Raw genomic sequence first — 21,521 nt, 5'->3', positions numbered from 1 at the left:
TTCCCTGGCTTCAGCGATGGCAAGGGAGGCTTTTGGAACTGTGGTCGTTTTGAAGCCGAACTCTGTGGCGGAGCATGAAGCGACGGCGGGTTAGGCGCGACAGATGGATCCGAGATCCAGATTCCGATGACGGCGAGGGTTTTGAGGTTGGACCGGAAGTCCTCCCGACGAGGGTTTGACGGAGCCAAACGGCGGTGGAAGAAGGCGATGGTGAGCTTCTGTTTCGTTTTTCCGGTACGGTGGGGAGAGAGAGAGAGAGAGAGAGAGAGAGAGAGAGAGAGAGAGAGAGAGAGAGAGATCTACAAGGGAAATTTGGTCACGAAAAAACATAAAAAGTCAAAAATTTTATTAGTGGGAATAGTCTCTAAGAGTCTATTGGGTTGATAGGAATTTTAAAATATATTTTTGTTATTGGGAAAAAAATGTCTAAATTTAAGGCTAGTGAGAATTTTCCCTAAAAAAAACCCATTACAGCATTACTTGTGGGTAACTAATTAAAGAAACAAGAGAGGCCCAAACGAAGAAGCACAAATTTGGGCTTGTACAGCTTTGTGGTCCTATACCTCCTAAATTCGGATCATAACCCGGACCAAGATGAGTATAAAAGGTTCGGGTTTTTATTGTACTATACCTCCTAATCGGACCGCTCTCCATTCTTTCGTCGTTTCAAAATCCCCAAGCCCAATTACAGAGCCACTCCAGCATCTTTCCAGTCGAAACTAGCACTCGAGTTCCGTTCAATCTCCGGTCTACTTCCGGCGACGCCCCGACCCCGACGCACACAACGTTTTACTCTCACTGTAGCTCAAGCTTCGAGCAGGAGCAAGCATGGAGGAGGAGCCTCAGAACGGTAGCACGATCGCTGCGGAGAGTGAGGATGAGCCGATAGTCGGTCCCGGCCCAGCGCCTCGTGCTCGGCCCAAGCGGCCTCTTCAGTTCGAGCAGGCTTACCTCGACGCATTACCCTCCGCTCTCATGTATGCCATCTCTTCACTCTTAAGCTAATCTTCCTTAGATCGGACTTGAATTTTTGATTTGTTAAATTGAATTATAGGTTTGAATTCCGGTTGAGTTCCACAGTTTGTGACTGAGAATGCCTGCGTTGAAGTAGATATGTTAGTTGGCTCTATATAACTTAAACCCTAAACCCTAGGCTCGTGGCAAATTAGCAAATCTATGTGTTAAATGCAAGTTTTTGATATTAATTTTGTTTGTCTCGGTGAAGAGTTTTGTTTTTGTTAGTACTATTTGTAAAACTGGGTTTTGTTTTCTTGATTTGGCGGCATGAACACAGGTATGAGAAGAGTTATATGCACCGAGATGTGGTTACTCATGTTGCTGTGTCCCCGGCCGAATTTGTGGTCACTGGAAGTGTTGATGGTAAATTTTCTCTTGGCTTGAATGTGCTATATAGGTCTGCCAGTTTTATTGTGCATGTTGTCTGCTACATTTGCATTGTTAGCATAGTATTTTAATGTGATTGGCTATTTGGAAAGCTTTGGTTTGGATTGCCTTGCTGAATTTCTATAAGGACATGTTTCAAACATTCCGATGTATTAAGCTGGCACTCAGACAGTGTGTATACACGGATCTGTATTAGTTTTTGTATTATTACAATGAAATTCGTGCAATGTAAGAGAAGCCTTTGTTTTAGCTGATGGTGTTTCCACAGCTCTTTGATACTCAGTTTCATACTATTTTGGAATGTGTCTAAACACAAGCATGGATGCAACTTTCTTTATCCACAAGCATAATTATAGCAGTAATGCCTCAACAAGAAAAAGTTTTATTATACTCTAACCGGTGGTTATCTAGTTGATGACTGCTGAATTGGTGCATGCTAATCCTCACACTTTTTCATTCGCTCATTTCGGCTGTTTTCAGTTCGTTACTTCTATATAGATAAGCCTTTTGTTTTCCTCATTTCTCCATGTCTTTTGACCAGGACACTTGAAGTTTTGGAAGAAAAAGCCCATTGGCATTGAATTTGCAAAGCATTTTAGGTCCCACCTTGGTCCCATTGAAGGTCTAGCTGTAAGTTTAACTTTGTTACCTCATTACATGCATACCATGCCATCTTGCTTTTAGATTGATTACTGCCTTGTCTAATCTACAACGGATTGATTATGAGCTTGGAATCAGATAGTAGTGATACATACACATCTAGGTGCATGTGCTTCCTATTTATCCTGCTTCTTAAGCGTTCTAATTCTGAATGTGGACACATAAAAAATCACGTTAATTTGCCATTAAATTTCTTGATGTGGTAGGACACAGCAACCAAAGTTACTCACTAAATGAATGAACTTCCGTTTAGCTTCTTCAAATCTTGATTGATGGAAGACGTGTTCCAAGCAGTTCTTAACTTTTGTCTTTTACTTAAGCAAAAGCTGAGTAACATTATACTTTTATGAGTAATTTTTCTTTACTAATAGACAAGCAAAGCACACTGCAAGGGATTAGGTGTCCCCTGCTTTAGGTAGCAAATTGGGTTACAGCTTACCAGATTACATAGTAAATGCGAGCCACATTCCCAATCATGAAAAGGCCTGAAAATAACCGTCTCTAAAGTTCGAAGAAAATTGATGCCAAAGTGAAGCCTAGAAATGAACCCTTTGCCTCATGTTGTCGACCTTCTGACCTCTTTACACCCTTAAAGACCCCCTTTGTTCCTTTCTCTTCTCAGGGAATTGAAAATTTTGAATTTCATCCCAGTACATCTTCCTGAAACCTGACCTCTGAAAAACTTACATCTGCCAGAAAATAGGGCAACATGATGCATCGATATTCAAGTTTACATTTGATCCCTAAAAGAATTTCTTTCAAAATGGTACTGCAATTGGACAATAAAGCAGCAAACAATTTGATCTTTCAGTAGCATTTTTATCTATCACACACCGATGGGGTAAAAGTGATCAAGAAGGCCATTTCTCTGGATAATATCACAGACCTTACGAGGTACTTCAGTTTCCAAATTGTAAGTGAGGGACTAAAAATAGAAAGAGGAGTCTCCTTACTCCAACTTCCATTGTCTTCTATCAGGTCTAGATGGAATCAGCAAGATTTCATCGAACAAGTACGATTTGGATCCCCACAAAGCCAAAAGTCCCATGAAACAAGGTTTACTCACCTACCTCTTCATCATTTACTTTCTCAGGAAACCCAAAACTCTAGGATTCACACACAATGGTACAGTAGGTACATTGTGATAGCAGCACATTCTGTGTAATCGAGGAAAGGGGTTACATAATTTTTCCCCTATCCAACAGTCTTCCCGAAACCTTACCCATTTTGCACCCAAGCTAACAAAATTGACTTCTGACTTTGTGTTCTTTAATTCTGAAGTTAATGATTAAATCCATAAATAATGTTGAGTTCTTCATGCTTTATGATTTTTGAATTAGTCATGCTTTTGCCATTCACATGATGACTACCAATGACATGTCCTGAGAGCATCTGTACTCCTGAGGGTCTTGGAAACAGTGGATGGTTTGTTTTGTAATGCTCCAGTAGTTCAGTTTATTACGCACCCATTTATTTTGGGCAAGGCAGCAAAAGATTTTTCAAATCTTGTTGTTACCACAGTCAGAACCATGACAGGACTTTGCTTTGCAGGTTAGTGCTGATGGTTTGCTTTGCTGTACAATTTCAAATGATCTTTCTGTGAAGATATATGATGTTGTCAACTATGATATGATGGCCATGATTCAAACATCCTTTGTTCCTGGTGCTGTTGAGTGGGTCTATAAACAAGGGGATGTCAAAGCTAGGCTTGCCATCAGTGATAGAAACTCATCATCCGTACACATTTTTGATGCAAGGGCTGGTGAAAATAAACCTTTAATATCCAGAAAGGTATTTTGCAACTATTGTATGTTTCATTTCTTTCTTCACCATGATTTTTGTTTTTCCAAAGAAGGGAATACATGCATCGTTAAGTAGTTTTATTAAAGTTGTCCCTTCTAGTTTTATGACATGTTTAATTATCATTTTCCGTAGATACACTTGGGGCCGGTGAAAATCATGAAATACAATCATGAATATGATACAGTGATATCAGCTGATGAGAAGGGAATGATTGAATATTGGAATCCTGCTACACTTGAGTTCCCAGAGAATGGGTATGTGTGTCTTACTGCTTTGACATGTTAATATAATAATTCTCCTTCATCCATATACATTAACTCTGGATACATTCACCAACCTTTTATAGAGTAAACAGTGAGGATCGAAGAGTTATATGAAATTTGTGAATCTTTTTTAACAACAGTTCTACAGTTGTAGTCGGACTAGAAAGAGTTACCAATTTTTTAGTTAACCTTTATCATGGCCAGATTGACTAGAAATTGATGCAAGAATTCTTAGAGACTGCTGATAAAATTGCATATTTGTTTAGGAAATTTGGAGGTGACTCTTATTTGGGACATGTGTATCCTCTGATATTTTTTCCCTCTCATAACCAAATAAATAACTCAAACCCATAGTTCATATATATATATATATATATATATATATATATATATATCCTTGAATGAATGACTATCAGGTTCTTAAATATGTGTCCTTCCTAGTAGACATGAATGTCTGTAACCAATTATTTTCATTTGGTGCTTGCAGGATGAAATTCAGATTCAAAAGTGACACAAATCTCTTTGACATTGTGAAATGCAAAACTTCAGTTTCTTCTATTGAGGTACTGTATACAATCCATTCCATGTAGCATTCTATTTGTATGACTGGATAATGCTTAATCGTGTTTTTAACTATTTCTTGTATGAGAATAAACTACTTTTTACTAGCAAATTTCAATTCCTGGTTCTTCAGGTTAGTCCAGATGGCAAACAATTTTCGGTTACTTCACCTGATCGTAGGATACGTGTATTTTGGTTTCTAACTGGTAAAATACGTCGAGTTTATGATGAATCCCTTGAGGTAATGCTTACTTATTAATTGCTTAATTTTTGTAATTATGTTAATTCTTGATGTGCTTGAGAATATTTTGGAGACGACTTCAGTCAAATATCTTGTCCTTACCAGGTGGCCCAGGATCTCCAAAGAAGTGTCGTACCTTTGTACCAGCTGGAAGCTATAGACTTTGGTCGAAGAATGGCTGTTGAGAAGGAAATAGAGAAAACAGAAACTGCACCACAGCCGAATGCAGTTTTTGATGAGAGCTCAAATTTTCTTATATATCCAACTCTTCTTGGGATAAAAGTAAGATAATAGTGTCATTTAATAGGATTATACGTCTCCCAAAAAAAAATAATATGAAAGCCTATTACATATTATTCTCATATTTGTAATTTCTTTTTGTAGGTTGTAAACTTACAAACTAATAAAGTTGCCCGCATTCTGGGAAAAGTGGAAAACAATGATAGGTTTTTGAGAATTGCCTTGTACCAAGGTGACAGAAGCAGTAAAAAAGTTAGAAAAATTCCTGCAGCTGCAGCAAATGCCAATGAGAGTAAAGAGCCTCTGTCAGATCCCACTCTCATATGTTGTGCCTTCAAGAAACACAGAATATATCTGTTCAGGTACTAAAGTACTTTCATTCCCAAAAAAAGGGGTACTAAAGTACTTTGAACAATTTTAAGTACTTGTTGAGATATTGGTGTTATTTTTGTTTTTTGGGCAAGTATGTTCTTATTGTCATTTTAGCTGTTTGGAGTTTGTTACATGGTTGTTGATATCAGATGCGATCTAGGCTCAAATAAGTTGAGAGGTGTATGTTATTGATATTTTGTTGATCATATTAAAGTCTTAGTGTACCTCTCATGATACATTCTAGAGTATAACTTCTTTTTTACTTTATTTATTTATTTATTAATTATATATTCTGATCGTCTTGGTGTATCTAGCTGGTCTTCTACATTTGACACCATTCCTCAGGGACTATTTGATCTGATTGCTCTTCTTTGTGCTCTAATCAGTCAAAGAGAACCGGAAGAGCCTGAAGATGCAACCAAGGGAAGAGATGTGTTTAATGAGAAGCCTCCTGCTGATGAACTCTTGGCTGCCTCTGATATAGGCAAATCAGTCACAACGTCCCTACCTGACAATGTGGTGAGTTACTTTCTATCTTGGAAATAATGGATCTTCTCATCCATTTACTTCTATGTTTCTACACATGAAGTACTACAGTTTTTGTAATCAAAAGTTAAATCTAATAATTTATTTAGTTGCGAGATGAGAACAATATGAAACGTGAGGACATGCATTAGGAATCTCAAATCCCGTTAACTGTAGAAGTACAATCTCATTTAAAACCTGGGTGAAATTTATATGTTCTCTTCTGTGTGATTCTTTAATTTTTCAGCAGAATATGTTAGAAATAGGAGATTGTAAAAGGATATAGGAAAGAAAGAAAGGATCATACAAGTACTTGTTTGGTTATGTTCTGTAAGTAAAATAAAGATTCATCGTTGCATTTCATAATTGAAATTCTGTGTGTGTTGTGCGTGTATTATAAAGATTCTTTGGAAATATTTTTCTACAAAGGAATGCCATTTCTGTTTTCTTAGGTCAATTAAAGCTAATTTAGGAACCCTTTATACATATGAGTACCAACTGAGTAGTAATGGCTAGGCCCATGGTTTGTTCCCAATTCCCTAGTGCTCTGGGTTCGAACCTTCACTCACTGTACCTGCATGACTAACTACTAATTCCTGTCTCCTTTTAGACGGTAGGGTTCAGCATGGGTTCTGTGAAGTGGGTTTGTCAGGGTTTTAGGGTTTGATTAAAAGAGGATAGAAAAAGAAGAGAGAATCATAGCAATAATTTTCCCGTACATTCTACCCAATATTATCCTCGTTGGTTATGTTTCAATTGAAGTGTACTTTTTCTTCCTTTGTGACTAAACGGTTGTGGCATTTACTAGTTAGGGAACCAAATGCTAATAAAAGGGAAATAGGGCATGTTCTCTTTACTAGATGTGGAGTAAGAAACAGAAAAGAAAAACCTTTTTGTGGATTAGCTCTTTAGATGTATATTGGTTTGCATATTTACTTAAACATACTATGGCTTCAGTAACACCATACTTCACTTTGCTGCATACCTTTGGATTGCAGGTTGTTTGATCATCTATTTCTTGTTTTTTTCTTCCCCCCGTTTATTGTCATTTAACAATTCTATATCCTGTTTCCCAGATTATACATACAACAATGGGTGACATACACATGAAGTTGTATCCAGAAGAATGCCCTAAAACTGTGGAGAACTTCACAACACATTGCCGGAATGGCTATTATGATAACCTCATATTTCATCGCGTCATCAAAGGTTTCATGATACAAACAGGAGATCCTTTGGGAGATGGTACTGGTGGCCAATCTATTTGGGGAAGGGAGTTTGAGGATGAATTTCACAAAAGGTAAATAATCATATTGTGATTACAGATTTCTGATACCTTGTTTGGATGCTTGGCAGTTTTTCAATGGTTTAAGCTGCCCACAAAAGAAGTAAAGAAAATCTGTTTCTATATATAATTGATAATTTGATATTTTTCTCTTACTCCCTGATGCAACTTGGACAAGAAAAGAAAATGGGGCTAACATATATAAAATCTTCTCATATTTCCGTGCTTACTCGGTACTAACACCCACATATGAACACTCCACACATGCATGTAATCTCCATTTCCCCAATGGACCCTGGTGGCAGCTGAATATGTTGCAACAGTAATTGCTAATTGCTGTAGTGACTAGTGCTTTCATATTGCTCTGACTATTATAACTGAAATGTTCATTGATGTGATGTTTGTGTTCCTTCAGTTTACGACATGATAGGCCTTTTACGGTATCAATGGCAAATGCTGGCCAAAACACAAATGGATCTCAGTTCTTTATCACAACAGTAGCCACTCCGTGGCTGGACAACAAGCACACAGTTTTTGGAAGAGTGATTAAGGGAATGGATGTTGTTCAGGTATGATTTGCTTAAACTTTTATGAGAGATTTTTTATGCATATTTTGATGCCTTAATGTCTTGAAGATATCAATTAAATCTGCTTTTAACTGGGATGACAACATTCTAGATGGCAAATGCAAGTTCAAGTTATATGCAAATTGAAGTAATATATCTTGGATCATAGCTGTGATACTCTTGTTCATTCTCTGCAGGCTATAGAAAAAGTAAAGACAAACAAGGATGACAAGCCCCACCAAGATGTGAAAATTCTGAATGTCACTGTCCCCAAGTCTTAAAGCTCATATATGGTAGACCAGTCATCTGTCTGAACATGATGTGTTTTGGTGACATGTGGAGGGAACAGATTGCATTCAGGTTTTGTTTTATCCATCATTTTACCTGCGGTCACCATTGTTTCGGCACTGTAAGAATGAGGAAATTGGAGGCTTGGAGCTAACAACTGGAGGTCGGAAAATGGAACAAAGGAGCATGGATTACATTGTTGGGGAAGAACCAGGTACCAGTGTCAGCTCTTTAGTACGAAGAGATTTCTGAAGCTGAACTTACTGCCTACCATTTTCTGTGGTTCATAATTTTGTTATATGCTTGACTGCATCATAGCAAATCCCAGCTAAAGAGAAAACCTAGCTACTGATGTGTACTGACCCGAACATGGACTGTTCGACTCCCTGGCACAGACAACAGCCATTGATGATTTTTACGCAGTTTTACTTAACTAATAGCTAGGATTATATTTCCTGCTAAAATCCAGTCTCATTCTTCACACCTTATTAAAGTAACGTTAACAGTCGATCTAGGAAGTAAATGTGCTTAAATGTTACTGAAAACCGAAAACTTACCCGTAGACCTGACTTCATGTAAGGATGGAGTTCCTCCATGTCATTTAGTTGCAGGCTGACAAACTATGTTTTACGGATGATGGAATACAAAACACTAAGTATAGAGAAGCGACATGATATTAATATTAAACTTCATCCGGCTAGAACGAACTGAATGATCACCGCTAACTTCTTTACATCAAAAGTAAAGACAATGGGTCTTTTTTTTCCCGACAGTATAAGACAATGGGTCGTTGGTGACTGACTACTTGAAATTATAGTATGGCCAATCAATATATAAGCAAGTCAATACTCTGCTCCCATGATCTGATCCTCCATATGCTAAGTTGCACGGACATCGTGACATAACACTCCGGTACACGACGATAAAACTCAAAAATTGAGTTTATGACACGGTAAATAGAATTATATATTTATGTATTTTTAATAAATAAAAAAGATACTAAAATATGAAATAAGTTCATTATATTACCAAATAATGTTCTAAATTCAATCAATTGCATAACCATATGAAATAACATCAAAGAGAATCAAATCCAAATGATAAAAGTGGATAACTAACAACATTAAAAGTAACAGACCTCTAGCACCTAAAACATAACATTAAAGAAAAACAACATGAGCAGTAGTTTGTTTTCATAAACTGGGCAGTAGCTTGTTTTCAAAACTGGGTAATAGCAACTAAGCAACTAACAACCTCTATCACCTAATAGACAAGAAGATGAACTAATGGGTGGAGAGAGAAGAGATCGAATGGGCAACATCTTCGTCCTTTTCTTCGTCTGCGTCATTTCCTCTCTTTGTTGTATGCAACTGCGCGACATTTACTACCTATTTAAGTTTTCGTTCTATTTTTCTTTTTAAAAATAAAAAATAAAATTGACAAAAGCTGACGTGGCGTGTCGTAAGATGACCTGGCGAGTCGGTCAACATTTCAAAAAAGTCAACATTTTTCAACAAACTACGTGGAATGTCGGGCCGTGTTGGGCGCGTGTCGCCGTGTTGGGAGTGTCCGACACTCCACATGCAACATAGTCCATATGTTACTTTGACATGTCTCAGATTGGCACCGCGACTCGATCTTCTTCAAGCTAAGTTTGAACAAAATGGGGGTGTTCGCGGCAGAAGTGATGGTCTTAATAGTATGCTGTCTCTTTAACGCAATATATGTTTGCTGTCTTAGCTCCTCCATGCACTTGAACCAACCTTTCAGCTCTAGGCCGAAAGGATGGGAGACTGATAAGCTCTTAGCCATCAAAGACAACATTCAGCATGATCCCAACCGCGTTTTAAGCTCCATAACTCCATCCACTTCTGCTTGTGGCACGGTATCGCTTGCAGTTCAAGGCATCTTCACAGGGTCAATGTGTTGAACCTCTCCTCCATGCACGGTATTGCCCTGGCTGGCACCTTATCGCACACATTGGAAATCTGAGCTTTCTAAGGGAACTTGTTCTCGATAACAATAAATTCACTCAAGAACTTCCTCCAGAAATTGGGCATTTGCATAGGCTTCAGGTACTGCCTTTAGAGAATAGCTCATTTACTGGCCCTATTCCTACCAACATATCCAATTGCTCCAAGCTCACCTGGCTCTTTTTCGGTGGCAACAAGTTGGTGGGTGAAATTCCTTCCAGTCTTGGTTTCTTGCCTAAGCTTCAAATACTTGTTCTACAATGGAATAATTTAACAATTTAACTTGGTGGGTGTAAAGTCGTGCTGATAACGTGTTGTGAAATAAAGAAAAGAAGAAGAGAAGACACAGAAAATAGTTGGGAGGAGGTAGAAGTGTTCTCATTCATTCTCATTAGCCTCCTTATATAGAGGTAGGGTTTATATCAGAGTACATAACTAATGAGTAATTACGTGGACAACCACATAGATTATAATATTTATAACACTCCCCCTTCGATGTCCACCAATGAATGATGAAATTAGACGCGCTTAATGTCTCGTTAAAAACCTTGCCAGGTAACAAAATCCCGGTGGGAGAAAAATAACCGTAGTCGAAGAAGAAAAAGAATACAACGCGCATATGTCTTAGATAACATACTTCTGGATACTCCCCCTAATGAGAATTTCCCATTGAGCATTGCAAGCTTCATACGCCGTAAATAACGGTTTGATTGTTCATCACTAAAGTGACACCATACGTGCAAAGTTAAAACAATACCAACAGAGCTAGACAATTTTTAATACGTCTTACCTCATTTAGCAATATGATCAAATTCATACACTAAGTAATAGGTCAAGATAAGCAAATTGGCATTAAAACATTAAAATATCTCATGGCGTATCTAGCCATATACATTAATATCTTTGTGTAGTGATACGTCTCATATAAGCTCTTCAAGAGCTCCGAGTAATTCATAACTTCGAAAGTTAGAATATGTAGCAACATAATGATCGTAATTCTAATTCGATTTTGTAGTCCAATCATAATACTCATTGAGGCAATTTTGATCACGTTAACTATAACGGAATGAGTATATATGAGCTAGCTTTAGACTATTTGATTCCATGAATTAGCTTCAGGCTCTCTCAAGTATTCATGGATCGAATTATATTAGAATCATTCATGTACTTGAATCCTTTAAGGATTTGACAAGCTATACGAATGATAAATACAATTTTCTTCATATTGGGAATTTTCTTTTAGCAACGTGTCTTTTATGATCCTCATAATATACAATGATAAATGTCGTAAGTCTCTAGTCAATAACAACTCTATCTATTATGTAACACTGTACTTGTAGAAAATTGTCACGTATAAGGAAAGATATTCATAATCCTCATGTCTCTTGTAAACATTATGCCATAGTGATTTATTTTCCTATGATCAATACCCTTTTGTATCATGTAGGGTTAAAAGGTCAAAGTATTTAATCACGTTTTATATATTCAGTTTCATTGGAATTGCCTCTTTCCAACTTGGCCAATAATATGCTTTGTCGACATGTATAATGAAACGTGGTATAGCGTCATACAGTCCTTAATGGTCTTTGGTAGCTACCATTTGTAATTTGTCATAGATGATCATCATTCATAGATCCCACACATTCTTATATGCATGCATTTTTTATATTGGGTACTCATGCCACTTCTGGGGCAAATATTGTCACTTCTAAGACAAATATTATCTAGCGAATGTGGATCTTTTACTTGTAATATCATGTAGACCATTAGAGGACCTGTATAATCTTCTATTTTCAAGAGCTTATAACTTTAGACCTGGTGGAGACATTCCACTCAAATTCACGCCGTTATTTAAATGACAGTAGTCTTATTCTCCACTTAATGGCGGGAAGACTATCATGTTATGATCATCTGCAAATATGCGTTTAAAGCTCTATCACTTTCTTTTTAGTGAGATGTTCATTGGCTGGTGGCGAACCTAAACCAAGTATGAGGTCAAAAAGATTATATTCATTAGTATCCACCAAGATATCAATCTCTAATGGCGTACCTACAACATTTGTATGTGTAGCCGTATTAAGAACTCTAACATTGTATCATGGCATTCTCTTCAGGAAAACCATGTCACTTGGATACATATGGATCCCACAAATCAAATGGGGTCTATATTGTTTGTGTCAATATGGTTGGTCTTAGGCACTTTAACCAAGAAAATGCCTATGCATTTAGCATATACTTTTGTCAAGATCTTTTATCAACTCATTTGCTGAGATATTTTCTCAAAACCAAAATGAGACGGTGGATAGGCAACTCACACCAATTTACATTGTTCTTCAGGAACAATCTTTCTCCCCCTCATGACAAGAGGAATGTCTCATTGAGGTGACAACTCGAAAATATGCAGCATATAGACTAGTGGTCATCAAAACTTGTAACTCATTCAAGACAACACTCTAGGTAAATTATTACTTAGCTACTCATGTTCGGTTTCAATGAACTTCTGGTTCATGATATTATATGCCTTAAATTATTGTAGGAATTTAACACTATATGTGCTCTTCTGGAGGCATCAATGATACGTGTAATCAAAGGTTTAGGTTTGAAATTTACTATTAGAACTTCTAGTTCTACAATACAATATTTTGAAACTTCTGGTCTAAAAATATTACACTCGAAATTCATATGATCGAGATGTAAGGTTGTTGGTCCGAATGAATAATAATAAAATTTAAATAAAAATACTATAATGAAAGTGCATAACAAAATAAGAAAATTGTAATGAGCATAAATAAATAAATAAACTTCACATTGAAAACTTCTGGTTTCATAAATGAAGAAAATACATAGAACTTCTGGTCTGGTTAACTTCATTAACATGATAATCTTGCTTTACTGATCTACTCTACAATTAAGGATCACAAGATGTCGTTTCGATCATTATACAACTTTGGAGAAGTTCAAAGGCCCTCGCTAATTACATAAGCTTTGAGAAGCTTCATGTAATAATTAATTCTATTTATTGTACGTAATCCTCTCGAGGAACTTTAATTTAGGCCCTCCATTTTGATCAAGAGACTCCATGTCTCGATCTATGAACACAAAACTCATCAGCGTAAACGTGATTGTATACATATCATTAAATGATCAAATAGCTAGGTCAAATTGATATATTTCTATGAAATTCAAGCCGAATGTACAACTTCTAGCTTTGGCTAAGTATCCAACATATTAACCATCAAAACTCATATTTTCATACGGAGGAGGGAATCTCAAATACCAAATCCATGCCTCTATATTCATCGAGAATTATAGTATGTAAGTTCATATACTCAATTGTATTGTTTTGAGGATCTTCTGGCCCTCGTAAATTTCACAAGTGCTGAAAGACTTCATATGATCTTTACAAGAAACTTATAGCACTTGTATAATCGATTCAACGTACATGCATGATGTATAAACTGAGATATATTTCAAGGATTAAAAACACATGTAAACAATATCCAATTATCCAATATGCATAACGAAACAGGTTCTATATGGGTGCAATGATCCATGAAGCCTCATGTTGATCATTTTACGACTACTGGGGATAAAACAAATTTATAATAAACCAAACAATTGAAAAATCATTTTACAATGTAAAATTGAAAAGTAACGACAAAGATTGGTTCATGGATAATCATAGAGAAGTATATATCATGATGGTTGATCAAATCCCTTTCGTTTGCTTGTTAAAGCCAATCGAAACATATGATTGTAATATGCAAGCTAGTAGCTAGTTGTCCCATAATCTAGATATATGAAGGACGATCGAACCAATCCATTTGTTTGCAAATACATAATCTTTGCCTAACCTGGCAGGGACTGGGGATAGTGAATTGGATGGAGCTTAGTGTCGTAACCTCTAGGAGATCAAGCATCAATCACCCAATTAAACACCCACCTCTAGGAGATCAAGCATCAATCACCCAATTAAACACCCAATTTCTATGAGGTGGAGCATCAAACATCGATGATGCATCAAACACCCACAATCATAAATGCAACCGTTAACAATCAACATGATCTGAATTAAAAAGCAATAAACAAATCAAACTCATAGATCAAGACTATCAGTGAGAATAAACAACATTGAGTTGCACCGTATGACTTTTTCGATCATCATTGAGTTCATAAACAAAACATTGATATTCTAGGGTTTGGTCGTTATCAGCGTTATCAACTCAAAATGTAAAGTCGTGCTGATAACGTATTGTGAAATAAAGAAAAGAAGAAGAGAAGACACAGAGAAAATAGTTGAAAGGAGGTAAAATTGTTCTCATTCATTCTCATTAGCCTCCTTACATAGAGGTAGGGTTTACATCAGAGTACAGAACTAATAAGTAATTACGTGGACAGCCACATAGATTATAATATTTATAACAAGATGTAATTTTTAAAGAAAAACTTGATAATGATTGAATATATGATTTTGATGCTAAAAATGCAAGATCTATCTTTATCAAATAAAATTGCAATGGTTGTTATATTCTATTTTGGTAACGTTTAGTGATTGTTAAAGTTCTTGAAATTTGAATGGGATTGCTGGAGAAGTTCAAATCGATAGAAACTTTTAAGTTTTTGATTTCACTATTTGTGTGATTTTGATGATGAATGCAAACAGTCATTCAACTTTGGGGCAGCTGCCCAAAAAAAAAGTAACAATTGCATAATATGCTTGTTTCGTTGTTTCTATTAGGCCCCATCTGGAATCTAGCCATCTAGATGATTTCAGTAGTACTATTGGGGTGTAACGAATAATGATTCAAATTATTATGCGAAGCATGAAGTGAAGAAAGAGGGCAACACAGGACATTGCACTGTAGGTATTACCAGAACATCTTGCCTATCTATAAATGACGGATCCAGATCCTCTCCTCGTAACTCTCTCCTAATATTACCTCGTAATAAAATCTTGACCGTTTAATCTCACGGTCAAGATGTCTCTTGCTTCAACTTTTGAGATACTATCTCATCTCTTCTCTCATTTCTCTGACTCTTCCCAAATTCTCGTCATAGAATATGAGAAATTCAAAGTCCAAAGAGCATATACTGGTAATCAATCATCGTAGCTAGGATGTAAAACCTTCAGCCTTCTGCAAATGCACACTAAATCCTCACCTGCCATCCAACTATCAAAACAAACAACTCAGTTTGCAATATCAATCAAAATTTCACAGCTTCAAATGGATTATAATAACTTGAACTTGATAACTTCAAACATGTAAAATTAATCTTTACAATCCAGCCAATTTCCAAAATTCGTTTCAACACCCAGAAGCTAGAAATCTCCATTTATCCATCTTTATTATCACTTTCGAGTTTTCTGGGTAAATAAATAAGTTTTTCCCAGTGAAAAATTTTGAGCAATTTGAAGTCAGAGGTGATGAGATGAGAATTGAGGGAAATTTGGAGGCGACAACACCTTCCCCGCTACCATGGAAGTCCTCCCCTCTAAAGACTTCATCCCTGTCACATCCCAAATTTTACGCTTTGAAACATATTTTCAAAAGCAATGAATTTGAATGTGAATTGGAAAATTATCCAATACAGAGGAATAATTAATTATTCACGAATGACAGAAAGTAAAAATTAAAATCATAAACCCCTTACATCCATATTGAAGGTATGATATCAAACTCTAACCATAGAGCGAATGTGTAAATTTAAATCTAGGAATTTACATAAGAATCATGTCACTCATTTTCCATGCAAGTGGTAGGCGTCAATTACTACACCTGATTGCCTCTTGTTGACCTTCAAGACTAACTCCCTGCAAAGTCACTCCCTACACCATAAAATGGTGTACAGGGTTCACAAAAGAAAAGAAAACCCGGTAAGCTTATGAAGCTTGTATGAGTAAAACTACACAAGAGACTATGTTACACACAAATATAATTCTTGATGTATAACAAAAGAATATTTCAAATGAGAGAATAACATGGAACACATCAATTAACATCACATAAATTCAGTAGCTATAACTTATTGAAGGACACATACAAACCAATATTTAGACATAACATATCCCTTCCTCTTGTTGTTTAAACTAACTCAAGGAAATAACTCACGTTGTACATAACATACACCATTGATAATACATCTCACCTATAACACCCACATGGATCAACTCACCAAGTAGGACTATACACAAACACGGATCATACACACAGTGAATGGTCAACGACAAATTAGTGCACTAACTATTTTGAGGCTTTTCACCCCAAGGACTCTTCTTGTTCCCTGCTTGCTCACTAGGGGATCAACTCACCCATCTTGTTTCCTACTTGCACACTACGGGATCAACCCACCCATCCTACAACTACAAAGCACACAAAGCATTCTAACCTTTACACATTTTGACTATGCATCGTGACTCTGTAAAACCAATAATACTGGTACAATAGTATGTTGACATATACAACTTTAAGGAACATGAAAATGATCAATTGCCCTTATTCGGTTTCGGACATGGAATCACAGTATTTTAGTAGCAACATATATTTTTTTACACAAATACCTGCGAGGATCAATATAACATCAAGAGATAATATAATAGCAACAACTCAGTGAAAGATTTTCAACTTGTAAGAGTGAAGAAGCATCCATAATATGTTACAGTTAAATAACAATTTATCTGCATAATCTCTGAGGTTTATAACAAGTATAAGAACACAACAAATCATATATCATGAAAACATAAGGCTATGCAGCAACGTTTCTAAGCAAGATTTAACAACAAACTTCAGTTAGAACCTAGATTAATTAGATTTCTGCTCCAGAAAATCTGATGGAATTTTCCCAACTTTGAAGTCTCCCCACAAGGCTTAATTCTAATCCGTTTTAAATGATTCTTGATCCTATGGAAAGTGAATGAAACCCCCCACAATACTGTGTGAAATTCGTATTTAAAAGAGGAGTTTTATGAGCCAAAAATGTCATGGAAACCATCCGGGTCGTTATTATTGTGAACCAACAAACAGTACAACTTCTCAACACCGTAACTTCCTTATTTCTCAATCAATTTGGGCAAATAATATATCAATTTTATACTACTCAAAATGCCCAACGAATCTGTGCAATCAAATCATGAATTCAAAGACAAACAAGGATGCTAAATTGACCAATTACAGCAAATTCAACCCAAACCATAACAGAAGAGAAAAAACCCGACCGAACCCAGTTTCCAAACAACCAAGCATCCCTAGTGAAATTCTCAATGGCAAAACAACAACTCAAATAATTACCAAAAACAATGGAAGAGGGAAAGAAGAACAACTGTAATTCTTGAACTAAGAAATTTCAGAGGTTTTACTCACCTAACACTTGCTCCCAAACGCACGACTTCAGTTCTCCTCCCTCTCCTCCAAAACGGTTGTCCTCCTCTCCCTATTCCTGCAAACTAGTCGGTAAACAAAAGCTTTCCAAAGTCAGTAAAGTTAACTGCCTGTAGTGTTCCCTTTCAACTTCTTTTCTTCTCTTTTTTTTTTTTTTGTTAAAGAACATAAAAACTAACAACTACTCATTTTCACTGGAAGAGAAATTTTATTAACACATCCCTAATTACTAGATGCACATATCATACTTAATACACTACCTATTAACTTTATTATTTTAACATTTTACTAGATACACATACCCAAATTTCCTATAATACCCTCATTTAAAATACACAACTCATTAACTAAATACACATATTTTCTAAATCTGTTACTCAATTTATTAAAAAAAATTCACATTAGTGAGATCTCTTGCATCACCAAGGCACCGATTTTGCTTGAGATCTCTCTGATTGAGTTAGATCAATGGCAAGCAAACTAGAAGAGTATATATATAATTATATATAGCACCATCCCAAGTTCTAGTTTGGTGTTTAAACGTAAATGCTTTTGAACGACCTAGCATGTGTAAACAGTAAAAAATAAATTTTCCAACTTCAATTTGTACTGTCTAATCAAACAACAAACCCTATAATCTAAATTTTTTAGTAGATCAATTTTAATTATAGATAGAGAAGTCATACCTCGCTTAGGGGTTGAGAAATACCACTGGAATCCATTACGTTGTCTTTAGTTTTTGCTTGAAACTATGGCTGTTGCTGGCTATTTTTGATTAGGGCTTGGTATATTCACATACGTTATTCTCGTAGAGGAGAATAATAGTCTTAAGCGGGATTTTTTTTTTTTTTTGAACTAGGTTTCTTTACTTTTGATATAAATGATTTCTTTTGGTAATTTTATGTACCTACAAAGTTTTATCTAATTTATATAAAAAAATGATGTGTATCTAACATTTAGGGTGTGTTAATAAAATTTCTCTTACTAGAAAGATAAATAAATAAAAAGAATAAATACTTATATATTTATATAAACATGTAACAGTGTAGATATATATTCCTATAGATATATATAACTAAAAGAAAACAAAAGTTGAGTCATTACAGTCCCTAACAGGACTTTCCACCATGGAGGCTCTCGACGGCAGCAATGTCGACGACGGAGGTCACGGGAGCAACAATGTTCGCACTCTCGAGCAAATCGTCATGTTTATTCATTTCCTGAGTGGAGATATCTAGGATTCTAATGAATTGATGAGATTGATGTTAGAGAAGAGATGAGATAATATCTCAAAAGTTGAAGCAAGAGACATCTTGACCGTTGATTGAGATTAAACGGTCAAGATTTTCTTATGAGGTAATATTAGGAGAAAGTTATGAGGAGAGGATCCGGATCCAAAAATAACAGCGGACAGATCTATCGTGTACACTCTAGATTTGTGTTAGTAGATTATTTCTTAAATTTCAAAAACAATCTAAGAATGTTATCTGGATTTGTTTCCAGTTTTGTAACCCAACTCTATTTCGTAGCTATTCCCGATTCATACTGGTATCTGAATGAAATGATTATCATTTGATTTCAAAAAGCAAAAATTATTTCCGACACATTCGATACACTGATTGGTAGGAAACCAAAGAACAAGTCGGGTCGGCTTGATTGACATACTTGCCCGATTCAGTTAAACAAACTTGGGCCAGTACCACACAAAATCGAGGCCCAAATACTCACCGCTGTCGCTAAACCCTAAATATCAAACCTGGCTGCTCCCTTGTTCAGGTTCTCTTCCATTCTCTCCTACAGAAGCTGCAGGTAAAACCCCATTCCCTCTCCTAGGGTTTCATCTATAATTCTCTAGTCTTCCCCTTTCTCTTCAATTTCTAGGGTTCCAGTTCGTTTCCAGTATTCTGAATCCCTTAAGTTTGGGGTCTTCAGCGAAAGCTGGTTTCTTTTTTCTGATTACGAAATGTTTGGGGGCGTAAGTTTGCTTTGGTTAGGATGACGATTTGTACTTTTGGGATTGTTTATCGTATTACAATACTAGATGGGTCGGTCGATTTATGGTGATTATGTTGAAAACTGTGGAAGATTTAGTAATTTTGAGATTCTGGTATATCAATCGTACACGAACCTGATTAGTTTGCATGTCTTGATCTTATAAGTTGTCTTGTTTCATATAGTTCTTTTCTTTCTGTTTTTATTTTTGGTTCGTTTCTGGTTAAATGACAGAGTTATGTATTATTTTTGCTGTTTGCGCAGATAAAAATCCTGTAATAAGGGGAGACAATGAGGTTGGAGAAGTGCTGGTTCTGTTCTTCAACTGTATATCCTGGGCATGGTATTCAGTTTGTTCGTAATGATGCAAAGGTAAATTTTGCTTAACCTATATCATAGGATACGACTGTACTAGGTCCATGTAATTGCCGTGCGTAAATTCGTGTCAAGTTACTCATTAATTTCTTATGCTTGGTCGCGAGTATCAAATTTAAGAGCAACTTGCCAACATCTTTCAGAAGCCTGGAAATGTTACTCATTATGGTCCTGATTCTTGAATGTACAGGAGGTTTATTCCCACAATATACTTCAATCAAAATTGCCATTAGATATCAATGATAGGGATACGTTTAACTAGAAGAGATCTATTATGAGAAAGATTTATCCGAGAAAATATCTTAAAAGTTACATCCAATCGCATTTAGTGGCCAAAGTAATATCATTGGCACTATGCCATGCAATTTATTTGCATTTCAAACATGACTCCGGGTATAACTAAATTTCTTGATCTATTGACCCAAAGTCACACAAGATATAGCTGTTCTGTTCTTACTACTTAAGTACTTATGGTTTGTGTTGAGTTACTGTTTGGCCATGCTTGCCTTTGCATTATTCACCATAGACAGCTCAATCTTCTGACAACCAGTATTTTCTAGATTTTTCGATTTTGTAGATCTAAATGCCACAAGAACTTTAAAATGAAGAGAAATCCTCGCAAGGTGAAGTGGACTAAGGCGTACAGGCGGTTGCGTGGAAAGGATATGACACAGGTAAAAAAACCTTCCGCTTAATCTAATCCTAGTTAAGCTTGGTAACTTTCTGTTAGTCTTATATGACGTGTTACATCTTCCCCTCCAGGATTCAACATTTGAGTTTGAGAGAAAGAGAAATAGGCCTGAGAGATATGACAGGAATCTTGCAGAAAACACACTGAAGGCCATTAAGAAGATTGATAAGGTTAGAGTCGACAGAGAGGCGAAGCACCACGAGAAGAGGTACTTTCTCTTCATTGCAATCTATAGTGGAGAACATAGCGTCTTTTTTGTTATTCTTCATACTAATAACTTTCATGGTTAATATTGATCAGGATGAAGGGCAGGAAAACCAAGATAGGAGATCAAGCAAGAAAGGAATTGATACAGAGCATCAACATGGTCCAAGCTCCCGATTCGATTCGACAAGATCGATCAGAAAAAATCAAGGTCCCAAAGCAAGTGGAACAAACCGCAATGGAGGTGGAGGAGTAATTTTATTATTGGATGCCAGTTTTGAACCGTCTTATTTTTAGCCAGCTTCAGGTTGTATTGTGCATCTATCTATCTGTGTTTTCCTGTTCTTGTATTCACTTACATTTCATTCAGTATGAAGTTGATGATTTTAGTTATGTTTTCTTGATCCGGGATAGAGATTGATCATGAAATGTGATATAGAAGTTATTCAGATTTGAAAAATTGGGAACTTCTAATGTTGGCTTTATAGTAGAGCTTTCTGCAGTGGATTGCCAATTGTCAACGCAAGACCTTTGCGTCTTTATTCATGCGGAATTTGAATTTGTGCTAATTGTTGAAATTGATGTGTTGAACAAGAAGCTAATACTTATAAAATTAAAAAAAAAAATTAGTATTGATTCTGAGGTTGTTGAACAGTACTGTGGTTCACGAAAATGAGTCACCGATCTCACATCTATTTTATG

At 36.2% G+C, this 21,521-nt stretch overlaps 2 protein-coding genes across 2 annotated transcripts; both read left to right on the top strand.

Annotated features, from left to right (window-relative positions):
* The first annotated feature begins 863 nt into the window (after window positions 1–863).
* LOC101310786 (peptidylprolyl isomerase domain and WD repeat-containing protein 1-like) lies at window positions 864–8,676 on the top strand. Its single transcript, XM_004294422.1, has 13 exons — window positions 864–977; window positions 1,295–1,380; window positions 1,946–2,034; window positions 3,601–3,855; window positions 4,000–4,121; window positions 4,618–4,693; window positions 4,825–4,932; window positions 5,038–5,214; window positions 5,317–5,534; window positions 5,931–6,063; window positions 7,146–7,369; window positions 7,770–7,923; window positions 8,118–8,676. Coding segments are annotated over exons 1-13 (1,728 nt in total). The 5' UTR covers window positions 864–975; the 3' UTR covers window positions 8,202–8,676.
* A 10,530-nt stretch (window positions 8,677–19,206) lies between these two features.
* Window positions 19,207–21,407, top strand: LOC101310499 (probable ribosome biogenesis protein RLP24-like). The gene is made up of 5 exons (XM_004294421.1): window positions 19,207–19,366; window positions 19,814–19,921; window positions 20,485–20,598; window positions 20,687–20,823; window positions 20,916–21,407. Exons 2-5 carry the CDS (start codon window positions 19,841–19,843, stop codon window positions 21,073–21,075), a joined length of 492 nt encoding a protein of 163 aa, XP_004294469.1. The 5' UTR covers window positions 19,207–19,366; window positions 19,814–19,840; the 3' UTR covers window positions 21,076–21,407.
* Window positions 21,408–21,521: the final 114 nt, after the last annotated feature.

This window comes from Fragaria vesca, linkage group LG3 (genome assembly GCF_000184155.1).
Source record: "Fragaria vesca subsp. vesca linkage group LG3, FraVesHawaii_1.0, whole genome shotgun sequence".
NCBI lineage: Eukaryota > Viridiplantae > Streptophyta > Magnoliopsida > Rosales > Rosaceae > Fragaria > Fragaria vesca.
Note: the sequence above shows the minus strand (reverse complement) of the source record. Positions and strands in the feature narration are given on the sequence as shown.